This window comes from Geotrypetes seraphini, chromosome 10, assembly GCF_902459505.1.
Source record: "Geotrypetes seraphini chromosome 10, aGeoSer1.1, whole genome shotgun sequence".
Taxonomy (NCBI): domain Eukaryota; kingdom Metazoa; phylum Chordata; class Amphibia; order Gymnophiona; family Dermophiidae; genus Geotrypetes; species Geotrypetes seraphini.
Window position 1 is genome coordinate 105,873,316 of NC_047093.1, and position 23,648 is coordinate 105,896,963.

The 23,648-nt window shown below is 43.7% G+C and overlaps 1 protein-coding gene across 1 annotated transcript in view; it reads right to left on the minus strand.

The window, feature by feature from the left end:
* The window catches only part of LOC117368424, a 199,568-nt gene that overhangs the window by 44,699 nt on the left and 131,221 nt on the right, over window positions 1–23,648 (minus strand). The window contains exons 12-13 of the mRNA XM_033962071.1: window positions 22,022–22,234; window positions 5,761–5,838 (exon numbers count right to left, since the gene is read on the minus strand). Coding sequence (XP_033817962.1) covers window positions 5,761–5,838; window positions 22,022–22,234 — 291 coding nt within the window. The remainder of the gene's footprint in view (window positions 1–5,760; window positions 5,839–22,021; window positions 22,235–23,648) is intronic.

Sequence of the window (23,648 nt, forward strand, 5' to 3'; positions counted from 1 at the left end):
GCATAGAAGTGATACTGAAAGCCATAGGAAGAGATCAGAGAATTGAGGAAATGAGTATAGATGGTAAAAAGAAGAGATCCAAGATAGAATCTTGAGCTATGCCAACTGATAGTTAGATAGAAATGGAGGAGTATCCACCACTGCATATACTAAAAGTGTGATGGGAGAGAGAAGAAGAAAACAAAGAAAGAATAGAGCCCTGAAATCCAAGTAAGGACAGCATATCAAGGAGTAGGTGGTGGTCAACAGTGTCAAAAGCAGAAGATAGATCAAGAAGAAAGAGGATAGAATAGATGCCTTTGGATCTGGCCAAGAACATTGGAGACTTTAGCAAGGGCAGTTTCTGTAGAATGCAGAGGGTGAACGCCTGATTGCAGTGGGTCAAGAATAGCTTGAGATGAAAGAATGTGAAGACAACAGCGTTGAGCAGCATGTTCAAGTAACTTGGATAAGAAAGGAAGGAGGGAGTTGGGGCAATAATTGAAAGGGCAGGTAGGGTCCAGTTGGAATTTTTTGATGAGTGGTGTAACTATGGCAAGTTTGAAGACATCAGGAACAGTTGCAGTAGAAAGTGAAAGATGGAGGAATGACAGATAGAAGGGATGAATTACATTAAAGCTACTGGATGACAGTAGGAGAGATAGTGCTGAGTGGGAATCGGATCAGAGCAACAGGTAGTGATTTTGGGGGAGGAAAGAAATGTGAAGTTTCCTCTTCAGTGATTTTAGAAAAGAAAGAAAAGGTGACAGGGGTTGAAGGAAGGTTGACTTAATGGAATGGAGGAAGGAGAAGTGGAGTTGACCTGGTTGAGAACTCAAGGTAAACTTTGTGAACTTTGTCATAGAAATATTCAGCCATGGTCTGGGGAGAAAGTGAAGGGGATATTGGAGGTGATGGCACTTTGAATAGAGAGTTCAGCGTGGCAAAGAGACGTTGAAGGTTGGCGCCAAGACAGTTAGTCAAATGGGTGTAATAGTCTTGTTTAGCAAATGAAAGAGCAGACTGGAAGGAGATCAGTAGGAATTTGAAACATATGAAGTCAGCATAAGTACGGGATTTGAGCCAAAGACGTTCAGCAGACTGGGCACAGGAAAAATCAGCCTTACAGAATGTGGAATGGGAGGAGCGAGGGTATCTAGAGCAGAGGAGCGAATAGTATTATAGGAAGAGACTGCCTCATTGACAGACCTGTAACAGCAGACAGCACACTGATGAGTCCCCTAGACCTAATCTAGAATTCATCTAAATCAAGATGATGGCCTACAAGGACCACTTGTCTGACTCAGCTTAGCTGTTGTCATGTTTTTCTGATAAATCACAAGAATGGCGAGGGGTGGAGGGGGAAGAGATGCAACACATGCTCAAGGAAATAGAATCCTCCAAAAAGCTCTCTTTTAAGGGACTTCCTCACAACTGCATCACCGCTCTCATATCAGGTGAAGGTGTCAAAGTCGGTCCTCGAGGGCTGCAATCCAGCTGGGTTTTCAGGATTTCCCCAATGAATATGCATGAGATTAGCATACAATGAAAGCAGTGCATGCAAATAGATCTTATGCATATTCATTGAGGAAATCCTGAAAACCCAACTGGATTGCGGCCCTTGAAGACTGACTTTGACACCCCTGCAACCTCTTTCCTGCACCACAGAATAGCAGCCCTCCTCTTTTGTATACTATGTGATGGCAGCTTTCCTCTATTCCCTTTCCTGTACTGCATGATAGCAACTCTTTTCCTCTTGCTGCACTTTGTAATGGCAGTTTTCTTCTGTTCCCTTTCCTATACCATGAAATGACATCTTTATTCCCTTTCTTACACTGTGTGATAGCAACTCCCCTCTTCTCCCTTGCTGCAATACGATGCCAGCTTTTTCTATTCCTTTCCCTGCATCATGTGATGGCAGCATTTTATTTCCCTATGGTATGCTATTTGATGGCAAATACTGTTGACGAGGAATGGTATTAACTTTTTATAACAATAATTTTCTCATTAAGTTCTTCTATTTTCAAGAAATTTTTCAAATTGATTTATCATACAACTTCTCATACAAGCATTCAAGGTTAACTGGAAACTCTCTTGATGGTAGGAGTTAGTATTGAAATTACCTAGAGCTGGTGACTAACATCTCATTCGAGCTGATGACTAACATCCCATTTGAGATAATAGCAGTGTAGCCACTTCAACTGGAATAAGGAATATTCAAAGCCTATATAAGATAAGTACTCTAAAAATTCACATAAAAGGAAGTTTAATAGTAGTATTGGTAGCTTACAGGGTGATTGTTGAAACCAGTGATAGCCTGCATATGACAGTCTTGACTAAGACTAGTTCTAAAAGACAAACTGCTGCGAGCACTTGAGGATTCTTTATCTCCTAGATCAGGGGTAGACAATTCCGGTCCTCGAGAGCCGGAGCCAGGTCAGGTTTTCAGGATATCCACAATAAATATGCATGAGATAGATTTGCATCTCAAGGAAGCAGTGCATGCAAATCCATCTCGTACATATTCATTGTGGATATCCTGAAAATCTGACCTGGCTCTGGCTCTCAAGGACCAGAATTGCCTATCCCTGCCCTAGGTAATTTCAATACTAACTCCTACCATCAAGAGAGTTTCCAGTTAACCTTGAATGCTTGTATGAGAAGTTGTATGATAAATCAATTTGAAAAATTTCTTGAAAATAGAAGAAGAACTCAATGAGGAAATTATTGGTATAAAAAGTTAATACCATTCCTCGTCTACAGTATTTGTCAGTTTAGGGTAATTTGTTTACAACATTTTGTGAAGGTAGGATACAAATGCTATATGATAGCACATTTTCTCTCTTTCTTTTTTACATTCTCATTATTTTCAAGGTAAGGTTAATTTAATATCCTTCAAGGTTCTGTGCTGCTTGTTTGAATAAAGGGGTCCTGAATAAACATCCAAACTATAAAATGAGAGATATAAGAAGAGAAGCACAAAGGAGATTACCGTATTTTCACGCATATAACGCGCGCGTTATACGCGTTTTTACCTACCGCGCATACCCCTCGCGCGTTATACGCGTGAGCGCGGTATACAAAAGTTTTTCTACATAGTTCCCACCCCGCCCGACGCCCGATTCACCCCCCCCCCCCGCAGGACCGCTCGCACCCCCACCCCGAACGACCGCTCGCACGCGCTCCCACCCGCACCCGCGATCGGAGCAAGAGGGAGCCCAAGCCCTCTTGCCCGGCCGGCTCCCCGACAATATCGGGCCAGGAGGGAGCCCAAACCCTCCTGGCCACGGCGACCCCCTACCCCCACCCTGCACTACATTACGGGCAGGAGGGATCCCAGGCCCTCCTGCCCTCGACGCAAACCCCCCTCCCTCCCTCCAACGACCGCCCCCCCCAAGAACCTCCGACCGCCCCCCCAGCCGACCCGCGACCCCCCTGGCCGACCCCCACGACACCCCCACCCCCCTTCCCCGTACCTTTGCTAGTTGGCCGGACAGACGGGAGCCAAACCCGGCTGTCCGGCAGGCAGCCAACGACGGAATGAGGCCGGATTGGCCCATCCGTCCCAAAGCTCCGCCTACTGGTGGGGCCTAAGGCGCGTGGGCCAATCAGAATAGGCCCTGGAGCCTTAGGTCCCACCTGGGGGCGTGGCCTGAGGCACATGGGCCCAACCCGACCATGTGCCTCAGGCCGCGCCCCCAGGTGGGACCTAAGGCTCCAGGGCCTATTCTGATTGGCCCACGCGCCTTAGGCCCCACCAGTAGGCGGAGCTTTGGGACGGATGGGCCAATCCAGCCTCATTCCGTCGTTGGCTGCCTGCCGGATAGGCGGGTTTGGCTCCCGTCTGTCCAGCCAACTAGCAAAGGTACGGGGAAGGGGGGTGGGGGTGTCGTGGGGGTCGGCCAGGGGGGTCACGGGTCGGCTGGGGGGGCGGTCGGAGGTTCTTGGGGGGGGCGGTCGTTGGAGGGAGGGGGGTTTGCGTCGAGGGCAGGAGGGCCTGGGATCCCTCCTGCCCGTAATGTAGTGCGGGGTGGGGGTAGGGGGTCGCCGTGGCCAGGAGGGTTTGGGCTCCCTCCTGGCCCGATATTGTCGGGGAGTCGGCCGGGCAAGAGGGCTTGGGCTCCCTCTTGCTCCGATCGCGGGTGCGGGTGGGAGCGCATACGAGCGGTCGTTCGGGGTGGGGGTGCGAGCGGTCCTGCTGGGGGGGGTGAATCGGGCGTCGGACAGGGTGGGGGTAGGGGGGGTCGCCGTGGCCAGGAGGGTTTGGGCTCCCTTCTGGCCCGATATTGTCGGGGAGTCGGCGGTCCTTCGGGGTGGGGGTGCGAGTGGTCCTGCCGGGGGGGGGGGGGCGGGGCAGGGCGGGTAAACGGAGAGTCGGGACAGCGCACGGAGAGTCGGGGAGGGCGAAAGGAGAGTCGGGGTGGCCAGAGGAGAGTCGGGGCGGGCGAAAGGACAGTCGGGCAGCATGCGCGTTATACCCGTGAGCGCGGTATACAAAAGTTTTTATACATAATATTGTGGTTTCTGCGCGCTATACCCGTGTGCGCGTTATACACGGGTGCGCGTTATTTGCGTGAAAATACGGTATGTTCGAAAGGGGTCAACTGAACAAAAGAGACTCCTGCCCAGTTAAACCCTACTGAACTAGCCCTGCCTTGATATTCATTGACATTTAACCAGTTAGTGCCGTAGAGTTTCCTCTCTGATCGCCAAAACACTAGCTGACTAGGTGAGGGGTGGTCTGGGAGGCAAAGCATGTTTACAACAATCAGTTTACAGCAATATTCAGTTCTCTAAATAGATGAAGTTAGGACAGTTGCAAGGCTGTCCTATCTTGGATCAGCTGAGGTGACTGAGCACCAGTCTCAATATGAACCGGAGCTAGGTTAACTTCTGGATTGCTGTACTAACCTAGATATTCAATGCTGGAAGCTGGATATGCCCAAACATTGAATATCTAGGGCTTCAAGTTTATTAATTATTTGATATACCGTCTAGCATACATATCTAAATGGTTTACAATAAAGTTAATAGTAAAAAGATAAAATCAGCTCTATTAAAATTGAGGGATTTGCACAGACTATGAAACCAGGAGGAAAAAGGGGGGGGGGGGAATATTGAGATTTTTTTAAAAAATTGAAAAGGAGAGGGAAGGGGGAAACATAATAGGTTGGGATTTGATTATTGGGAATATCGAAATATTCATTGTTATGTATTAAAAGCATCTTTAAATAGGAATGCTTTAAGTTTAGATTTGAATTTTACCAACAAAAATTCTAGTCTAAGGTCAAGGGGCATTGCATTAGAAAGCGAGGGGGCCATGACTGAAAAGATTGTTTTACGAGTAGTATCAGAGTCAATTTACCACCATGTGCTGAATATTGACCCCCCAATTCCCAAGAATAGCTTGGATCCTTAAAATCCAAGAGAAAAATGTGAATCAAATTCAAAGAAAAACACTTCAAGAATAGGTCAACCAAGAGTCCCACTAATCTTGCATCTTGTCATCATCAGTAGAATAAGACATTTACACACACAGAAGTGTTTGTACCCCCTCTGTCACCCCCCAACAGTTTCTAGCATTCAAGATTTAGGAATGCATTGAACCAGGGCTGTTAGGTTAAATAGCCTATGATTGATCTCTCTGCATATTTGTCTAATCATTTTTGAACATCCTAGCAGATGTGCAAGAAAGTAATAAAACCATCAAAACAGAAGATTACTGAATTCTGCAGAAGGGGTTCACAGTTCTGAAAGCATGAAGCTATGACGTGTACCTACCTGTGACTGCTTGGTGGTTAGGGTTGGAAAAGTCATAATTCTTCAATTCTTTGTACCATGTATCTGCAACTTCTTGCCCTAAAGATAAATATTACAGGTTGATATTCAAAAGAACTTGTGCAGTCTACAATAGCATTGGCTGCTCAGTACTATAGGAAACACCTAAAAACATATCTGTTCTTGAAGTATTTAGGTAACTGACCTATACAATCTTAGTCCACAACTACTGATCCCCAGAACTGTTAATTACTAACCCTTAACTTTATTAAATCTACTCAATCTGTAACATCTTTTAATCATTGTAAACTGCATAGAACTTTACGGTCCTGCGGTATATAAACTGTTATTATTATTATTACTGTATTTGTAAAATAGCCAAAGTTATACATTTTAAAAAGCATGGTTTAGGACAGCGTAAGGGTGAGTAAAACAACCGTACATTCAGCAGTGAAATTCAGCCACTGAATACAGTATATAATGTATGGTTCCAATGATTAGTGGCACTTATTCAGGTTGTAACAACTCCTGAATGAATAAGTGCCACTCACCAGGGACTTATAAGGAAATAAAAGACAGACCAAAGGTCCATCAAGCCCAGTATCCTGTTTCTAACAGTAGCCAACCCAGGTCACAAGTACCTGGCAAGATCCCAAGGAGTAACCAGCACAGAGAGGGACAGAGCACACCAAACTTAAGTGGTGCGGTATAGAGGATTAGAAGTTAATGAAACACGCATTGATAAACGATATGAGAAATAAAGATATAATGTGACACCCAATGTGAGTGAGAAATAAAGTAAATGTGAGAGATGATCCAAATTAATTGTCAGAATCTTACCGGTCATTGAGCAAAATGTGATTACCAAACTTTAGGAATTAGAATCAGTCCTAAAGCTGCCAAATGAGTTATAGTAACACCTATAAGCAGCATATGCGGATGAATCAAAAATTAAAGGTAATTGTTAAATTATGCGATAACAGAACAGAGATAGTGAAATGCAACATAAGTACTCGTACATTGCCTGTTGGATAGTTCATCCATGCACAGTACAGCACTTGGCCTTTAGTTATGTAGCATGGGACAAGAAACATGGGATGCTCCATTGAAAAATTGCACAAAATTGCACAAAATTGAAAAATCAAAGAACAACATGCAGTAGGGCACTTTCTTTGGGTAGAGGGAGTGATACCTGTGGAAATTCACTGTCGGAAATTGACTCAGTATGAACATAGCACCATGAATCAATGAAAGGTTTATGACTGGGCAAAAAGGTTTAAAGCGGGATGAAGGTCATTCTGGTTGGCCATCAACATAAGAACATAAGAATTTGCCTCCACTGGGTCAGACCAGAGGTCCATCTCGCCCAGCGGTCCGCGACCTGTGAAGTGGTTTCTGACCACTTCTATAACCTACCTCAAGTTCTATTTGTACCCCTCTATCCCCTTATCCTCCAGGAACCTATCCAAATCCTCCTTGAACCCCTGTACAGAGTTCTGGCCTATCACATCCTCCGGAAGCGCGTTCCATGTGTCCACCACCCTCTGGGTAAAAAAGAACTTCCTAGCATTTGTTCTAAACCTGTCCCCTTTCAATTTCTCCGAGTGACCCCTAGTGCTTGTGGCTCCCCACAGTTTGAAGAATCTGTCCTTATTCACTTTCTCTATGCCCTTTAGGATTTTGAAGGTTTCTATCATGTCCCCTCTAAGTCTCCTCTTCTCCAGGGAGAACAGCCCCAGCATTTTTAACCTGTCAGCGTATGATAAATTTTCCATACCTTTTATCAGTTTAGTCGCCCTCCTCTGCACTCCCTCGAGTACCGCCATGTCCTTCTTGAGGTATGGCGACCAGTATTGAACACAGTACTCCAGGTGCGGGCGCACCATTGCACGATATAGCGGCATGATGACTTCCTTCGTCCTGGTTGTGATACCCTTTTTGATGATGCCCAGCATTCTGTTTGCTTTCTTTGAGGCTGTCGCACACTGCGCCGATGGTTTCAGTGATGTGTCGACCATCTCCCCCAGGTCCCTTTCAAGGTTACTCACCCCTAGCAGTGTTCCCTCCATTCTGTAGCTGAACATCGGGTTCTTTTTCCCTACATGCATGACCTTGCATTTCTGTACGTTAAAACTCATTTGCCACTTTTTTGCCCAGTCATCCAGTCTCGTTAGGTCCCTTTGCAGGTCCTCACAGTCTTCCGTGTTTCTAACCCTGCTGCAGAGTTTGGTGTCATCAGCAAATTTGATAACCTCACATTTTGTTCCCGTCTCCAGATCGTTAATAAATATATTGAACAGTATGCACACAATAGCACATTGACAGGGCGGATGCTTTGATTAGAGAAGACCGACGGATAACGGTGTCTCAATTGGCTACAAATTTGGATATCAGCTATAGATCTGAATTTGCCATAATGCATGATGACTTAGGATACAGGAAAGTCTGCGCATGATGGTTCCCAAACAGCTTACTGATCTGCACAAACAACAGCATGTGGAGGTTGCAACCCAGTTCCTGAGACGGTATGAAGAAGATCTGAGTTTTCTGGAGAAAATTGTCACTGGCGATGAGACATGGATGCATCACTGTGACCTAGAGAGCAAAAGACAAAGCATGATGAAATAAAGGAAGCAGTGTTCATTTGGCTTTAGGAGCAGTCGAAAAACTTCTTCTCTGCAGGAATGCAGAAGCCAGTTGAATGATACAATAAATGTGTCATCTTGCATGGGGACTATATGGAAAAGTAATACTGTATGTTCAATTTCTTACTGTTACTTCTATTAAAGACAAATGTATTTTGCTTTTACTTTTTGCTTTACTCTTGTTTGTGTGTATAGATATATATATAGTTCAAGCTAAAAATTACCAGCCTAAAGGATATAGTCCTCATATTTGGTTCAAACAAAATACATAGAGGTACATAATAATAAAAATAAAAAAAATACAGTCAACTCCGCTTAAGTGCAAGGCCTCTGGACCGGACCGCCATGTGCGTTTAAATAGAGTGTGTGCTTAATCAGAATACCACTTTTTAGTCATAAAAAATCACAGTACGCTGTAGTCAAATGCAATAAACTTTTATTCAGTATAAAACACACGTAAAACAATTCTAGATGGTTCAGTTTTAGAAACAGCACTAATGCAGGGGTGTCAAAATCCCTCCTCAAGGGCCGCAATACAGTCGGGTTTTCAGGATTTCCCCAATTAATATGCATGAGATCTCTTAGCAATCCACCGATGAAAACAAAAACTGTGGATACAGATGTTCTGGAGATAATTTATTAAACACTGATATATAAAACCATGAAAATTCAATTAAAAAAGTACAATGATAAAAAATACTGTAATAAAAATCCAACCGGACCCTACACGGTCCGTGTTTCGGTGAACAGGGGGTCCAATGGTTTGCAAACTCACATATAAAGAATTGGACTGAAAACAGTCTATTGTCTTTAAACATGTGAGCAAAGAATACTGCAGACAAGCTGAAGTTTTTATCATTGTACTTTTTAAATTGAATTTTCATGATTTTATATGTCAGTGTTTAATAAATTATCTCCAGAACATCTGTATCCACAGGTTGTTTTTTTTTAAGTTCGAATATTTTATTGATTTTAATATACAATGTGTATCCAGTTTTTGTTTTCATCGGTAGATTGTTTTCACTATGGATCATTGGGTCTCCCCATTTTTCTTTGTTGAGATCTCTTAGCATACAATGAAAGCAGTGCATGCAAATAGATCTCATGCATATTCATTGGAGAAATCCTGAAAACCTGACTGGATTGCGGCCCTCGAGAAGAGACTTTGACATCCCTGGTCTAATGCAATACAGTACACTATAAACCTTTTTTTAAACCAACATTCTCCTGAGATAATCAGTCATTGTTTTCTGCATGCAAATTGCACGATTCAGGCTGTGTATCCGACTATTGATGCTGTAAAACTGTCCATAGTCATGACATCCATTTATCTCCAGATAACAACGCAGCGTGTGTAGTGACTTCAGCGTGTCCGAGAAGGAAACAATCTGGTTCATTAGTTGTGATGACCGCAGCAATATCTCCGTCCTCATCAGATTCTTGGTTGTCTGCAGATATTGGAATTAGTGCTGTCAGATGATTTGGGCACATCGTTGTCAACGGCGACATGCAGCTCAAACTCTTGTGGCGAGAATCCAATAGGGAGTTCAATGGACAAAATGTCAGCTTCAGTTGTCTCATCATATGCGTGAATGAAGCTCGCCCGTCAATAGCAATTTGAAATTGTGGATGATGAGACTGGACTCCACGCCTCCTGTACCATGTGAAGAGAGTCGAGCACCGTCATTTTTCTCGTGAGCTCAGCAGCTCAAGGGCTGGATTCCGTGCTTGCATCAATCACTGCCATCACATATGTTAGGACAAGCGACCTGTAAGGACGTTTGAAGTTGTTGGCGATTATCCCCTAGTCCATCGGTTGAATCAAAGATGTCGTGTTTGGTGACAAAAACACAAGTCTAATGTTGGTTAGTTGTACGTCATTGCTGTGTGCTGTACAGCTATCACATAATGTGCCTCCTACGCCTTCTCATCAGATTGTCAAGCTTCTGCAACCATTCAATCCACAGTATTGCTGTCATCCATGCGTTTTTGTTGCTTCCATATTCAACAGGCAGGCATTTGTTTTTGAAGCACCGAGGATTTTGATTCTTCCCAATCACCAGTGACTCAAGCTTTTAACTACCGTCCATATTGCAACTGAACATCAATGTCAATCATTCCTTTGGCACCTTGAAGCCAACAGATCCCCTGCGTTTGAAAGCCAATGTTCCGTCAGGGATGACACGCCAATACAGGCCCATCTCATCGGCATTGAAAATGTTGCATGGTTCATATCTACCAATGACTGATGGCAAAACTTCGATGACACATCTTTCTACACCAAACTTATCAGCGCCTTGTTTTTCGCGATGCTGCTTCTTAAATTTTATGCTGTTATGAACCTTCCACCTTTCCAGCCATCCGTTTGTTGCTTCTATGCCCAGTTCTTCAGATAGCTATTCTGCTTTCTCCATCAGCAGAGGCCCACTGATTGGCAGTTGATGACTTCTAGCTTCAGCAAACCATCGCAGCAACACCTCTTCAACATCTCTAGCCTTCCCAATTCTTTTCCGTTTCCTGGTAGGATTGTTGTTGTTTTGCAAGTCTTTCAATATGGCTTGCTTTTTTTTGTGAATCCTAGAAATCTGGCTAGGATGAACGCTGTAATGTTTTGCAATGGCGACCTGACTCTCCCTTTGGTCAAGTCTCTTTAAAACATTAACACGTTCAGCCAAGACAATGACTTTTGTCCAGCGTGGTGGACACGTTCAGCCAGAGACAATGACTTTTGACCAGCCAAAGGTTTTTCTCCATGAGACGCCATGGTGCAGTTTCGAAAGTTCGAACACCTGGCCAGGCCTAGACTGCTGATCTGAAACTTGTGGCTCATCAATGTGAGAATATGATTGCTTTTAACTGGAGTGAACGTAACGTGAACGAATAGAAGTGGGACCTATAACATAAGTGGATTGTGTGCTTATCTGAATTGCAATTATCCGGAGTTTATGTCCATTGACTTTAATGTAAAAAAAAAAACCCAGGACCATGGTGGTAGGCTGTGGATAACTGAAGCATGCGCTTAACCGACGTGCACTTAGGCGGAGTCGACTGTACATCTAAAAACCTGCCTAAATCGGCACTTGGATGATCAAAAAGACAGGTCGTCCAAGAACCGATAATCGAACATGATTATAGATGTATCTAAAACCAGCTTAGGCCTTTTCCCTGTCTCTGTGCACCCAGAGCGAAGAGGGACATTTTTGGGAGGAGTGCATAGGGCGGGAGGTGGGCGGGATATGGGCCGACTTAGACTTAGCTGTTTGGGAGCCATAATTGAAAATTTTGACAGGTTGCCTGGACGGAACATACGTTTTGACTTAGACCAAGTCAAAACAGGTATAAGTTCCAGATCGGGCAACTGAGCTGATTGCGGCTGCTGCGATCAGCTGAGTGGCCCAGGCAATCTGTTTCCCCGTCTCCATAATGATCCCGGCAGGAGGGATGCCCAGTCTCTCCTGCCTGAATTCGCAAACACCCTGCAATCTTCACTGGCAGGGAAGATGCCCAATCTCTCCTGCTGGCACCTGCGGACCCTCCCGAAAGTTCGCCAGCAGGAGGGATGCCCAGTCCTTCCTGCCAATACCTCCCATCTCCCTGAATGTTTGCCCCACCCCCCATGGACCGCCCGAACATTCGTCCCCACCCCCACCTGGACTTCCCACCCCACCAAGGAACTCCCATACCTCACCTGGACCTCCCAAACCCATCAGGACCCACCCCCCTAACCTAGTTTATTTGGCTGGCTGGACGGCTCCTGCCTTTGTTGTAATGGCGGGCCTGCCCCTTCCCGGTGTATCTTGGGATGCACCGGGGAGGGGCCTAAGGGTCTGATTAGCCCAGGTGCTTAAGGCCCCTCAGGGCCAACTTGAATCCTAGGCCCATCTCCCAGTGCTTTCTGGAATGCACTTGGAGTGGCCTAAGATTCCGATTGGCCAGATCCCTGGTGGGAGTGGGGTCCTGGTGAGGTTAGAGGGGTCCTTGGTGGGGTGGGGAGATCTGGGTGGGGGCGAAATGGGGGGTTGGGGGTGAGCTTTTGGGGGCTAGGGGGTGTCGGCAGAAGGAATTGGGCATCCCTTCTGCTGGTGACCTTTCGGGGGTGGGGTGGGGGGTATCAGCAGGAGAGACTGGGCATCCTTCCTGTCGCAAACGTTTGGGGGGTTTGCAGGTGCTGGCAGGAGAGATTGGGCATCCCTCCTGCCAGTGAAGTTTGCGGGGGAGGGGGGCTCATGGGTGCCAGTAAGAGAGATTGGGTATCCCTCCTCCTGGGATCGTTGGGGGGGAGGGGGGTTGCAGCTCCATGATTCTTTAACCGCCGCTTGTGACAGATTCCAGTTAGAGAATCGCGGTTTTAGGCGAAGGGCTGGTCCCTCCCACGCATAAAAGGTCTTGTTTTGGGCATTTGGGACTTGGGTGATTTTTTTTTAGAGAATAAGGCTTAAAGGTAGACGTAATGGTAGTCTGGGTGATTAAACTCTTGAACATACAGGTAGGCCATTCTCGAAAAAAAACATTTTGGACATTTTTTTTGAGAATGAACATTTCCCTGTTGCCTACTTTGGGTGCCTAGGGCCTTAGGCCAAAAGGGGTCAAATTTTTTTTTTTTTTTTAATGCCCCTCTTACTGGGGGATGCGCAAATCTTAACGATCATGTACCGATCGTCACTAAACTGGTTTGAGCAGTTTAGCGATCAATCGGATCAGATTCCCCGATACACAAAACTGCTGTCCACCCATTATCTGATCCGATCCATGCAAATTAGTAAAACCCCATGCAAAATAACCGAGCGATTGATGCTCAAACATCACTTGGCTATTTAGCATTGGCTTTTACCGAATGTAAAATCTGATTGCTCTAGACCTGTTGGTAACCTGATATACCGGGGAGGAGCCTAAGGCCCTGATTGGCTCAGATGTCTCAATTTCCTCCCTGTGCATCAGATGTTGCACTGGGGAGGGGCCTTAGACCAGGGGTGTCAAAGTCCCTCCTCGAGGGCTGCAATTCAGTCGGGTTTTCAGGATTTCCCCAATGAATATGCATGAGATCTATTTGCATGCACTGCTTTCATTGTATGCTAATAGATTTCATGCATATTCATTGGGGAAATCCTGAAAACCCGACTGGATTGTGGCTCTCAAGGAGGGACTTTGACACCCCTGCCTTAGACCATGATTGGCTCAGATGCCTCAAGCCTTGGGAGGGTTCTTAGGCATCTGAGCCAATCAGGGACTCCCTTAAGTGCTCTCTGTATCCCGGATACAAGGGGAAGGAGCCTTAGGGATACAGAGGGAGCCTAAGGGAGTCCTTGATTGGTTCAGATGCCTAAGATCCCTCCCAAGGGGAGGGTTCTGAGGCATCTGAGCCAATCAGGGCCTTAGGCCTCTACCCGTGCATCATATGGGGAGGAGCCTGAGGCCCGCATTGCAGCTGGAAGAGAAGCGGGAGGGACTGACTAAGCACCCCTCCTGCTCCCAAATTAGAGGTACCGGGTAGGGGGGGGGGGGCAGATGGAGGGGGGCCTCCAGTAGCAGGAGGGAGTAGGCTTCCCTCCTGTCCAGTTTGCAGGGGGGGGGAGCGTCTGGTGGCAGGAGGGAGTGGGCATCCCTCCTGCCATATTTTTTTGGTTGGGGGCTAAGGGTGGCTAAGGGGTGCTGGCACGGAGGAGGGGGGCATCTCAAGGGGGACTTTTTTCTTTTTTTTTATGGGACAGGTTGTGGGTATTTAACATACGCACATCTGTGCCTTTAAAAAAAAATCCCAGAAGCCCTAACAGCTGTGAGAGGAGGCTGCTTTCCCTTTCACTGCTGTTAGGATTGTTGTGCGCATATATCAATCGCTCACTGAGCAATTGAATTGTCATGTTTGCTGGTAAATGATTTGCACCTCTGTGCAAATCATTTGCATGCAAACTTGATAATGCATCAATTGCTGTTGGAAGAATCGGCCAGAGAATCAGCCAACAATGATCGAGTCGCTATCTTTGTGCATCTAGCCCTTAGTTTCTAGAGGAAGCAACCTCAACAATCAGAAACAATCCTTAAGCTGCCCAATGAGTCAAAATTACAGCTTGAAGCAACATGTAAACAATTGGATGTTGTTTCAGGAAAGTGTAAAACCCAGCTGAAAGATTTAGCTCAAATATTTTAAAATTATTTCTTATTCACTTTGGGTGTCACATTATATGTTTTTTTTCTGAAATCGTTTTTCAACTTGTGCCGTTTATCAATGCATGTTTCATTAAGTTCTAATCCTTTACAACTCACCACTTAAGTATTTCACCTTCACATTGTTCACATCTGATAACGATGTCCATTAATGTTATGATTTTATCAATTTTTACTTTTCATGCCTTCTCTAAGTGTGGTGTGGGGAGAGTGTGATGCAGAGGTTAAAGCTAAACACTGCTAAGATAACTGCTTTCGCCACCTTCTCTGGAAATGAATTCTAGAGTTTAATTACATGTTGAGAGTGAAGAAATAAATTCTTCAGTTTGTTTTAAATCTACTACTTAGTAGCTTCATTGCATGCCTCCTAATCATAGTATTTTTGGAAAGAGTAAACAAGCAATTCACATCTACCTTTCTACTCCACTCAGTATTTTATAGACCTCTATCATATCTCCCCTGAGCTATTTCTTCTCCAAGCTGAAGATATAGCAAAGTTACTCACCTGTAGCAGGTGTTCTCAAAGGTCAGCAGGCATATATTCTCACATCTGGGTGATATCATCCATGGAACCTGGCACAGACAGCCAAAAAGTGTACTGTCAGTAAGATAGCTAAGAAGTCAACTAAGGGAGGTGGGAGGGTTGTGAGAATACATGCCTGCTATCCTTGGAGCACACCTATTACAGGTGAGTAACTTTGCTTTCTCCCAGGACAAGCAGGCATCATATTCTCACATCTAGGACTACCAAGCTGCTAGGATATTGCCTCTAAGAAGAGGGTTATGGTCAACTACCATGAGCCTGATGAAACTGAAAGGGTTGCAGGGAAGTTGACATTTAAATAGAGAATAAATTTTGTAGAACTATTTGGCCATACTGACTATCCCATCTGGAATGATACTCTAAACAGTAATTCAATGTGAAGGTATGGATTGAGGACCAGATGGCTGTCTTACAGATGTCCTCAACAGGTGTGAAATGAGGATGGTTACTGCAGTTGCCATTGTTCAAACTTTATATGCAGTGACACGGCCTTCAAGGGTCAATCCAATCCAAGCTTAGCCAAGGAGATACAGTCCGCCAGCCATGTGAAGATGGTTCTCTTGGTGACAGAAGTTCCAAGTCTCTTAGGATCAAATGACAGGAAAAATTGAGTGATAGTTCTGTGAGGTTTGGTCCAATACAAGTAGTAAGCAAGAGCGCCTTTGATAGTGTCCCACACCGTAGGTTATTGAACAAAATAAATACAATGGGACTAGGAGAAACATTGACTGCATGGGTTAAAGACTGGCTCAGTATTAGACTTCAGAGGGTGGTGGTAAATGGTACTCCCTCATTAACGTCGGAAGTGACCAGAGGAGTGCCGCAGGGCTCGGTCTTGGGTCCGATACTATTTAATATCTTTGCATGAGACCTGCCCCAGGGACTTCGAGGTAAAATTACATTATTTGCCGATGACACTAAGCTATGCAACGTAGTGGACAGCACAACCGTGCCCGACAATATGAGGCAGGACCTACTTTTACTGGAAAAATGGTCAAATACTTGGCAACTGAGCTTTAATGCCAAAAAGTATAAGGTTATGCACCTTGGTAGCGGTAACCCCTGCAGAACATACACCCTCAATGATGAAACCTTAACAAGAACTGTTGCAGAACGGGACCTGGGTGTAATCATTAGTGAAGATATAAAGACTGCCAATCAAGTGGAGAAAGCTTCAACCAAAGCTAGACAAATACTGGGTTGCATCCGAAGAAGTTTTGTCAGCCGAAAGCCTGAAGTTATAATGCCATTGTACAGGTCCATGGTGAGACCTCATCTAGAGTACTGTGTTCTGTTTTGGAGGCCGCATTATCAGAAGGATGTGAAGAGGATGGAGTCGGTTCAGCGAATGGCCACTAAGATGGTCTCAGGACTCGAGGATCTCCCATATAAAGAACGTCTAAGCAGGCTGCAGTTATAGTCTCTCGAAGAACGCAGAGAGAGGAGAGACATGATAGAGACATTCAAATATCTTACGGGTCGTACTGAGGTGGAGGAAGATATCTTTTTCCTTACTGGTCCCACAGCAACAAGGGTGCCGCTCAAACTCAAGGATGGGAGACTTCATGGCGACATCAGGAAGTACTTCTTCACCGAAAGGGTGGTTGATTGTTGGAATGGTCTTCCACGTCAGGTTGTCGAGGCCAGCAACATGCTCGACTTCAAGAGATGATTGGATAAACATGTGGGTACACTCCAGGGAAATGCTTAGGAGGAGGGTTCTTTTAGGGGGAGGGTTCTTTGAGTGGGCAGACTTGTTGGGCCGACGACCCTTTTCTGCCATCATACTCTATGTTTCTATGTTTCCTATGTGTGGAGTGCTGCTATACCATTGTGAGAATGTGGCCTTGGAAAGAAAACAGGTAGCACTATGGATTGGTTTAAATGAATGTGGTCTCGGAAAGTAGACAGGTAGAACTATGGACTGGTTCAGATGAAATTCAGAGATGACCTTTGGTAGGAACTTCAGATGTGTGCGAAGTACCCTGTTATGGTAGAATGTTGTATAGGGTGGATTTGATACTAGTGCTTGAAGTTCTATGACCTGGCATGCAGACAGCTATGAGGAAGGCTACTTTCCAAGTCAGATATTTGAGGGAAGAAGTTAAAGAGGTTCAAAGGGAGACTTCATGAGAATGGATAGCACTGAGGTCCCCAGCAATGGTTAGAAGCTTGAGAGGAGGCTTGGTGTAGTAGAGGCCCTTCATGAATCTAGAAACTAAAGGATGTACAGATAATGGTTTCTTGTCTAATGGTGAATGAAAACTGAGATGAACTCTGACTGAAGTCATTTTGAGACCAGAATTGGAAAGGTGTGGGAGATGGTCTAGAACCGATGGAAAAGGACAAGTGATTTGATCTAGCAAGTGGAGATTACACCAGATAGTGAAGCAAGTCCATTTGAAATAACAATGCTGTGTGGAAGGATTTCTTCTATAATAGCTGACACTGCTGCAGATAGCATTTGCTAGAAGAAAGATACCATGCAAACTATTTGCTGGGAGAAAGATACCATGCAAACTATTTGCTGGGAGAAAGATACCATGCTAAGAGTGATAATAAGCGTAGACCGGTGCGATGAAGGAGAGTGCAGGAGGGAGGCGGGGGTGGGTCAGAGCCGGACCAGAAGATATTTGCGGTATTTCACCATTCGCAGTTCGGCTCTGCCCCTATCCCCCGTGAATCCGGAGGGAGAAGTGTAGTTAATTAGAGAGTTGGGAGCATGGAATCTTGATGCTCTCAGGGATTCTGCCAGTTCTTTTGACCAGGATTTGCCACTGGGTTAGATGGACCATTAGTCTTACACAGTATGGCAATTCTTATGTTCATATTCAGTAAAATTAAATCATGTTCCAAAAATGAAATGCTGGTTTCCACCCTTTTTTTTAGTTCAGTGCTTGTACTGTGATAACTGCAGTTGAAAGATTGGATGATGAACTGTGTAATATACGTAATACAGTAAATGATGGTTTATTATTACGGTTTATTAATCTTACTGGTCCAAGCAGTTTACAGAATATAATAAAAGTAAAATAAAATAAAATAAATATAAAAAAACCCTCCATTATTAGATAGTATAGACCTAGCGCATATAAACAGCAAACATACTAAGGCATAATCAAGAAGGGTATTACAACCAGAACGAAAGAAGTTATCCTGCCATTGTATCGGGCGATGGTGCGTCTGAATCTGGAGTACTGCGCCCAATATTGGTCGCCGTACCTTAAGAAGGACATGGCGTTACTCGAGAGGGTTCAGAGGAGAGCGACACGTCTGATAAAGGGGATGGAAAACCTTTCATATGCTGAGAGATTGGAGAAACTGGGTCTCTTTTCCCTGGAGAAGAGGAGACTTAGAGGGGATATGATAGAGACTTACAAGATCATGAAGGGCATAGAGAGAGTAGAGAGGGACAGATTCTTCAAACTTTCGAATAATAAAAGAACAAGAGGGCATTCGGAAAAGTTGAAAGGGGACAGATTCAAAATGATTGCTAGGAAGTTCTTCTTTACCCAACATGTGGTGGACACCTGGAATGCGCTTCCAGAGGGCGGAATAGGGCAGAGTACGGTACTGGGGTTCAAGAAAGGATTGGACAATTTCCTGCTGGAAAAGGGGATAGAGGGGTATAGATAGAGGATTACTGCACAGGTCCTGGACCTGTTGGGCCGCCGCGTGAGCAGACTGCTGGGCACGATGGACCTCAGGTCTGACCCAGCAGAGGCATTGCTTATGTTCTTTCACTCCTAAATAAAATCATACAAATACCATTGACCTTTAAAATTCCACCAGACTGCTAACTGAAGATCAAGAACATTTCAGAATATATGAGCAATATCGGATTGATTTAAATCTTGCTCGAATGCTTCTTTAAAAAACACTGTTTTTAACATAATTTTGAAAAATTTTAAATTTGCCTCTAATCTCAATTCTTGTGGCATATGATTCCATAAATTTGGAACTGCAAAGTAGAACGCTTTATTTCGAGTAGACTCCCATCTAGCTCTATGAACAGAGGGTATTATCATTCTATTATCCTGAATGGATATCAAGGTTCTTAATGGCGAATAAGGAATCAAATACGAATGTAAATAAGCAGGCTGTAGAGAATATAAAACCAATAAAGACCAGCATGGTCCATTCATTCTGCCTAGAAAGGTGGTCATGGTTACACCTGCAACTGACACCCAACTGTTTCTTTTTTTCTTTAAAGCATGAAAGTTATTTTAAGTTTTACTGTGAGTAGAAAGGCTTAATACTACTAGCCTATTTAGCCTTTTCTCATAGGGGAATCATTTCATTCTCTTTCACATTTTGGTTGCCTTTCTCTATACCTTTTCTAATTCCACAGTATTCCACCATTTCTATTTCCGCAGTATTCCCATAATCAAAAAACTAAAACATCCAAAAGACCATCTAAGTCGGCACTTGGACATCCTAATCGCTGGGACGTCCAAATGCCAATAATTGAAACCATTTCCCTGGATATCTAGCCAGATGTTTTGTCTGCTGTGTGTCCAGAGTTCAAAAGAGCGTGCTAAGAGGCCTGTTATGGGCAGGCTAGACCTTTCCCGAAATGTCTTGGATGAAAATAAGTGCCAAAAAGATACCCAAACTGACTAGAAATAAAGAAATAAAAACCCTTCTATTAAAAAAAACCACATAAAACCCAACTAATGTAATCAGGAATGTCCCAAGCATCACCTGCATCACCTACAACTACTACAAATGTAACTCCAATATCCTGACAACTCAGATGTAATCCTTAGCAACTCAAAGAAATGTACAAACTTCTAATCTCCGGACAATCCATTTGTAATCCGCCTTGAACCGCAAGGTAATGGCGAAATAGAAATCCCTAATGTAATGTAATGTAGATCACCACTGGAGGGATTAAGTCATGGCTCTCCACAATAGTTACTGATCCCCTCCCATCCCCCCAAACTCTGAATAAAATGATACATATCTGTCTCTGAAACATCAGAATCTGGTATGGGAAATCCTAGCAGAGCATAACACAGGTGTCTTTTAAGTAGTCAGGTGGGTGGGCTAGTGAACTATACAGAGGAGGAGCCAAATCCATAAGATACTCTAACCACATCATCTATGGTGTTAAGTATGAGCCCACCAAAAACCTACTATACTGCCAAGTAGGTGCCACCAATAGCCATAAGGCATAATAAGGCTATTAGAATGGTAGCTCATCTGCTATAAATGGCACTGTTTGTCATTTTTTACTTTGTATGTTTTATTGTCCATCGCCTAGATTTGTAGATAGGCGGATTATAAATAATTTTAAATAAAATCAGTCAATCAATCTAAATGCTGCTGATTTGGATGTTTCTAACTTGGCCATTTTTGTGGTTGAAAATGGTGAATAAACTTAGATGTCCTGGTGATCTAAAAGTTTGAGCAGCCAAGATGTCCAAATAAGCAAAAAAGATTATTTGGACATCCTGTTCAAAAATGGATGTTTCTCCGCTTCCAACTTTGGACGTCTTATGGGAAATGTCCAAATTCAGACTTATACATCCTATTGAAAATGGCCCACCATGTGTTTTTTATGTCTTTGTTTATTGGCACTTTAAATACCGTTTTTCAATTTTAAAAAAATCAAAGCAATTTACATGCTAGGTGGAATTCAGAGAAAGAAAAAGAAAGTAGGGGTGTTACAGTTGAGAACAAGTGGTTAGATCTATAGAACCAGCTCACTTTTAGCCACGTTTATTCACCCCTACAAAAAAATATATCAGACTGTTGAGGCAAGATTTCCCTTGACTAAATCCATGCTGGGTTTGCCCCATTAATACATGCTTACATAAATGTTCAGTAATTTTAATCTTTATTTAAAAAAAAAAAGTTTCTTGGAACCGATGTCAGACTCAATGATCTATAATCTTTCAGGTCACCTATGGAACCCTTTTTAAAAATTGATGTTACATTGGCTAATCCCCAATCTCCAGGTACCATGTTTCATTTTAAAGATAAGTTACAAATTACTAATAGATCTGCAATTTAATTTTTTAGTTCTATAAGTACTCTGAGGTGTATACCATCTGGTCTCTTTAGTTTGTCAGTTTGCCCTAGTATATCTTCCAGGTTTACAGAGATGGGGAATCACTAGAGCTGAAACCAATCATTAAATACTATTTCTGGTATACCTATGTCCTCCACATTTTCCTCAGTGAAAACCAAAGCAAAGAATGCACTTAGGCTCATCTTCTATAAATGGCACCTTAACTAAGGCACTGGTAAGCAAAGGCATCCTTCTGGTGCCTAAGTAAAGTACAAAATGCCATTTAAAAGAACTTTTGAAACAAATTTCAAGGCACCTACTGGCGCCTAAAACAATGGCGCTAGAATCGCGCCTACGGAGGTGCTTTACGACACCTAAAATCACTGTAGGTGTGGATAAAGCTGGAAGTGGCATTAGGTGCCATAAAGTGCCTCCGTAGGTGCGATTCACATCAAAGAAAAGCACAAAAAAGTAGGCCTTGAAAATCCTGGCCTACATTGCCAGCGCTTACCTTTCCTGAAGGTGCAATTCTATAAACAGTGCCATCATGTGATTGGCATGCGATCAGCAGCTGCATTTAAGGCAGACACTGACAATAGTGCCATTTATAGAATCTGGGCCTTAGTTTCTCTGTTATGGTCTTGTCCTCCCTAAGTGTCTCTTTTAATCTTGACTATCTAGTTGTCCACCTAATTCTCTTATCATTTTCTTTCTTCAAGCATACCTTAAAAAAAAAGTTTTGGTTTTTGCCTCTAAGGTAAGCTTCTTAGAATTTGCTGCATTAAGTACAATACCTCCAAATTGCTGAATAACTATAGCATTGTTTCTATCAAATACACAGTAGGAAATTTCACAGGCAACAACTCACCTGTCAGAGGCTCTCATGCATTCTCTTACCTGTTAGGATAGTTGAAGGTCCCCCGGTTTTAGCCCAGATATTTTCTCCATAGGATGTGTCACTATGTTTCAGGGTTTTCTGTGAAAGTAGATGCTCCGCCCATGTTTGGGCTTCATTGCTCATTTTCTGGTTTAAACTTAAAGGTTTTGCTCCATGGCGCAGCCGATACATATTATTTACTTTCAAAAAGTCTTGCACAAAATCCTCAGAGCCTATTACACAAGAAAGTGAGCAAGTTACTGGAACCATCCAAGAACTGAGTACAGTGGGGAATAGGAGTATGAGACATAGCCTCTGGGTGTGATCTAGATCCCATCCTGAGACACTGTTTCTCTAGCAGCGCTGAATATAGGTGGTGCTGAGGGTTTAAAATACTTTTATGTATTATAATATTCAGGAATCCTAGCTAACACCACAGAACATCAATGTTGCTGAGGCTTTATGGGGGCAAATATTAATGTGCAATTAAAGTTGGGCTTTTCCCACACCTTAATTCACCTCAGCCAGTGATTCCTGTAGTACATGAATAATTCTTCTGTTTATCAATCCCACAAGCAGTATTATTCATACTGTGCAGAAAGCCCCTTATCTTCAAAGTCCCACCATATTACTTCCCCTACCTTGAAGAGCCCCTCTAATCACAACCCAATGACACCACCCCCAGCATCACTTTCCCTGCCAAAGCTCCCCACATCACTTCCCCCAAAGCCCCCTCACATCACTGCTCTGCTAACCCCCCTCTCATTACTTCTCCCTTCCCATCACAATCCTCCTTCAAGAGTCTCCTCCCTCTTTTCAAAGTATCTTACTCTCTTGTAGCCCCCCCTATCCTGAGCCAACCACTAGGGATCATATAATGGCCCTTCACTGCAAGCTGTGGTTTGCATGCTTTGCATTTTAACAAGGGATGCTTAATAACAATGTACAACGCAGTAATAAAATATAAATTACTGCTGTTTAACACCCATTAAGGAGCAAATAAGGTGCAATATGGCTGTAATGCATCCTAGTAACTACCCCTTTTACAGTACTCTGATGCAGTATAACATTCAGGAATCTTGTGACTGAATTCTTAATGAATGCACCCTTACCCCCTTATTCTATATAGTATTCCTGACATTAGGCACCAAGTAGTCATGTAACTTCTGTGCTAAAATATCAGTTATGCAACTAAATGGTGGGAAATGCCAGTTATACATAATAGGGTTTTGAGTGATGTACAATATTACTCTTTCCTCAGTTTGTGATTTGTTTGTAGTATAAAGTAAATTTGCACTGTGTAGTAACCTCATTTAGGGGTTCCAAAAAAGATCTGAGTATGAGAATGTGAATTTCTCAGACAATAAACTAACCCCCCCCCTCAGATTAACAGAAGGATAAAAAGAAGTTAGAAAGGCAGAGGTGTAGACAGAGGAGGATATCTGCATAGATGCCATAGGGTATGTGGAGTCTAATAGATAAGAGATTTTGAAAGCAGTTCTATAAGGATCCACCTAAAGTACATATATAAATGCCGGTATTCTAGTCATTCATGGATACATGTGAACACATACAGCTAAGAGAAAGGGAATAGACTTGATATACCACCTTTCTGCAATTACAATTAAAGTATTTTTAAATATTACA